The sequence below is a fragment of the Hevea brasiliensis genome, chromosome 7 (genome assembly GCF_030052815.1).
Source record: "Hevea brasiliensis isolate MT/VB/25A 57/8 chromosome 7, ASM3005281v1, whole genome shotgun sequence".
Taxonomy (NCBI): Eukaryota; Viridiplantae; Streptophyta; class Magnoliopsida; order Malpighiales; family Euphorbiaceae; genus Hevea; species Hevea brasiliensis.
Window position 1 is genome coordinate 83,613,720 of NC_079499.1, and position 3,873 is coordinate 83,617,592.

At 36.8% G+C, this 3,873-nt stretch overlaps 1 protein-coding gene across 1 annotated transcript; it reads right to left on the minus strand.

Moving 5' to 3' along the window:
• Positions 1-451: 451 nt before the first annotated feature.
• Positions 452-2,958, minus strand: LOC131181374 (uncharacterized). Its single transcript, XM_058149421.1, has 6 exons — positions 2,717-2,958; positions 2,512-2,574; positions 2,259-2,362; positions 2,032-2,141; positions 1,512-1,944; positions 452-582 (listed from the first exon to the last, which is right to left on the minus strand). Exons 1-6 carry the CDS (start codon positions 2,956-2,958, stop codon positions 452-454), a joined length of 1,083 nt encoding a protein of 360 aa, XP_058005404.1.
• Between the last annotated feature and the right edge of the window lie 915 nt (positions 2,959-3,873).

Genomic DNA, 3,873 nt, shown 5'->3' on the forward strand with positions numbered 1-3,873 from the left:
AAATTATGCACTTATTAGACATAAAAACCATAATATACTCATAATAACAAAGGACAAATATGGAAAAAATAAGGGAATCTTCTGCTGGAGAAAAAGTAGTGTTGGGTGGTTGGGGGGGGGGGGGGGGTGTGGTTTGGGGCACATAAGGACCACCCAAAAAATAGCCAGCTATTGTCCTCATGAGAAAAGGAAGAGGACCAGCCAAAAGATATCCAGTTGCTGTCTTAATGAGAAAAAGGTGGGGGACTAGCCCATGTATTCTCCCATGTGTGGGGGACCAGCCAACAACATGCCCATGCTACACTCACACTCCATGCACATCCAATGTGCCATATGAGCTGCTGCCATGCACTTTCAAGCCATGGTGAGCTGAATGGACTTGAGCCAAAGTGATCCACTTATGCTTCAACTCATCTCTGGGTGCTTCCTTACAATCCTTACTCAGCTCCTCTTACACTAGGCCTTGTAGCATTCTGGCTCTGGCTCTAGTAATTAGACCTTGAAGTTTCACTCCCAGACTAGATGCTGGTGGATCTCCATCATTCCCCTCCTGCTTAAAAGGATTTGTCCTCGAATCTGGACCTGCATTAATATAAGGAGACAAATCAGCAACATTAAAAGTAGCACTTACAACATCCTGGCAAATCTATCTTATACATATTATCATTAATTCTAGCCAACAATTTAAATGGACCTTCACATCTGAGCTGTAGTTTAGACCTCCTCTAAACAAGAAATCTCTCTTTCCTCAGATGAACCCACACCAAGTCACTAGGTTGAAACACAACTTTCTTCCTACCTTTGCTAGCTTGCACAACATACTTCTCATTCTTCTGCTCAATCTACAACTTAACCTGCTCATGTATCTTTTTCACCAATTTAGCCTTTTTCTGTCCGTCCAAACTAACAAGTTCTCTAATAGGCAATGGTAACAAGTCTAATGGTGTCAAAGGATTAAAACCATATACAACATGAAATGGTGAAAAACTAGTAGAAGAATGCACACTCCTATTATATGCAAATTCAATGAATGGTATGTAAAATTTCCATGATATCAAATTATGCTTAACTACAGCACGCAAGAGAGTTATCAGTGTCCTATTTACTACTTTAGTCTGACCATCAGTTTGTGGGTGACAAGTGGTAGAAAATAACAGTTTAGTACCTAACTTACCCCACAACACTTTCTAAAAATGACTAAAAAATTTAGTATCTTGATCACTAACAATACTCCTCAGAATTCCATGCAATCTCATAACATCTCTAAAGAATAAATTAGCAATATATTTAGCATCATCAGTCTTATAGCAAGGAATGAAATGTGCCATCTTAGAAAATCTATCCACAACTACAAATATGCTGTCATGACCTTTCCTAGACCTAGGTAAACCAAGAATAAAATCTATAAACACATTAGTCCAAGGTGTACTAAGCACAGGTAAAGGTGTATACAAGACCTGTGGTAAAACCTTAGATTTAGCCTTTTTACATGCAACACATTTAGCACATACTCTTTTCACATCCCTTCTCATGTGTGGCAAAAAAAAAAAAATGATCCCTCAAAATGTCTAGAGTTTTTGCCACACCAAAATATCCCATTAAACCACCAGAAGGTGATCCAATCATAAGCAATTCATGCATAGAACCATTAGGCACACACAATCTATTTTCCCCAAACAAAAATCCATTATGCCTATAAAACTTTTGAAATGCAATTTTCTCACGAGCAACAAACACAGTAGCAAAATCAACATCCTCAGCATATAAATCTTTCACAAACTCAAAACCAAGTAACTTAGTATTTAGGATAGCAAGCAAATTATACCTTCTAAATAAAGCATCAATTACTATATTTTCCTTTCCCTGCTTATACTGGATCACATAAGGAAATGTCTCAATAAACTCCACCCACTTGGCATGTTGCCTATTCAACTTGTTCTGTACCTTCACATGCTTTAGTGACTCATGGTCAGTATGAATGACAAATTGTTTAGGCCATAGATAGTGCTACTAGGTCTCCAAATTAAGAACCAATGCATACAATTCCTTATCATATGTAGAGTAATTCAAAGTAGCTCCATTCAACTTCTCACTAACAAATGCAATTGGTCTCCTTTCCTGCATTAATACAGCACCAATACCTATGCCAGAAGCATCACATTCAATCTCAAAAGTCTTAAGAAAATTAGGTAAATGCAACACAGGAGCAGAACACAATTTTTCCTTAATCAACTAAAATGCATCTTCTTGTGCTTTACCCCACACAAAAGCAACATTTTTCTTAACAAGCTCATTTGATGGTGTAACAATGGTACTAAAGTCTTTCACAAACCGCTTATAAAAACTAGCTAATCCATGAAAACTACACACATCAACACAGACTTAGGATTTAGCCAATCTCTAATAGCCTTAACCTTTTGCTCATCAACTTCAATTCCATGCCCACTAATCATATAACTTAAGAAAACAACTTTTTCCATGTAAAAAGAACATTTATTCAAATTAGCATACAATCTGTTTTTTCTCAACACATCAAACACACATCTCAAATGTTGCATATGCTCAATCATGTTCCTGTTATAAATCAGAATGTCATTAAAATATACAACCACAAACTTTCTAATGAAAGCATGCAAAACATGATTCATTAATCTTACGAAAGTACTTGGTGCATTATTTAGCCCAAATGGCATCACTAACCACTCATAAACCATACTTTGTCATAAATGCGGTTTTCCATTCATCACCTTCTTTCATCCTAATCTGATGATATCCACTTTTCAAATCAATTTTAAAAAAAACAACAGCACCATGCAATTCATCCAACATATCATCCAATCTAGTAATAGGATGTCTATACTTTACAGTAATTTTATTGATAGCCCTACAGTCCACACAGATGTGCCAAGTACCATCCCTTTTAGGCACCAAAAGGACTGGTACTATACAAGGACTCATAGTCTCTCAGACATGTCCTTTGGCCAATAGTTCTTCAACTTGCCTTTAAAGCTCCTTATTTTCCTCTGGATTGCTCCTATATGCTAGCCTGTTTGGAATGATAGCTCCAGGTAGAAAATCAATTTGATGCTCAATCCTTCTAATTGGTGGTAACTCATTGGGCATCTCTTTAGGAAATACATCCTCAAACTTCAACAAAAGAGACACTATAGAACTAGGCAAAACTAGGTTAAGGTCAGAGACATTCAAATAAGCTTCCTTAAACAATAGCAATAACACAGGTTGGTTAGCATTTAAAGCACTCCTCACATCCTTTTCCCTTACAATCAAGCTTAAGTTTTTCTCACTTTTTACCTCACAACTGTCCTTTTGTGCCGAAAGCTCACCTTTTTCAAATACTCTCTTTTGCTCATTTCTTCTCTCAAACTCAATTTGTTTCTTTTCACTCAGTTTCTTGCCACCATCTCTCTTTTTGGCCACTTTATCTCTCTTCTCATCAACTACTTGTTTCAATCTCTTTTGGTCTTCATAAATCTGAACAGGTGTCATAAGCACTATAGTAATCTTCCTACCATTCACCTTAAAAGAACACCTATTCTTATATCCATCATGAATCACTTTCCTATCATACTGCCATGGTCGTCCGAGTAATAGATGTCCAGCATTCATAGGAACTACATCACACATAACTTCATCTTGATACTTTCCAATGAAAAATGCTATTAACAATTGTTTGTTCACTTTCACCTCACCACCCTCATTCAACCATTGTAGTCTATATGGCTTAGGATGCTTAATAATGCTCAAACCCAATTTATCCACTAAGACAATACTAGCCACATTTGCACAACTCCCACTATCCACAATCACAGTGCAAACCTTACCCTTAACAAGACACCTAGTGTAGAATATGTT

What these genes read in the sequence shown, in the direction of transcription:
- LOC131181374 (XM_058149421.1), bottom strand. Translation starts at nt 2,958, where the DNA reads ATGAGTCCTTGTATAGTACCAGTCCTTTTGGTGCCTAAAAGGGATGGT. An exon ending in AAAACCGCATTTATGACAAA is followed by an intron (nt 2,575 to 2,716) that starts GTATGGTTTATG and finishes GATTTATAACAG; the next exon opens with GAACATGATTGAGCATATGC. An exon ending in ATAAGGAATTGTATGCATTG is followed by an intron (nt 1,945 to 2,031) that starts GTTCTTAATTTG and finishes AAGCATGTGAAG; the next exon opens with GTACAGAACAAGTTGAATAG.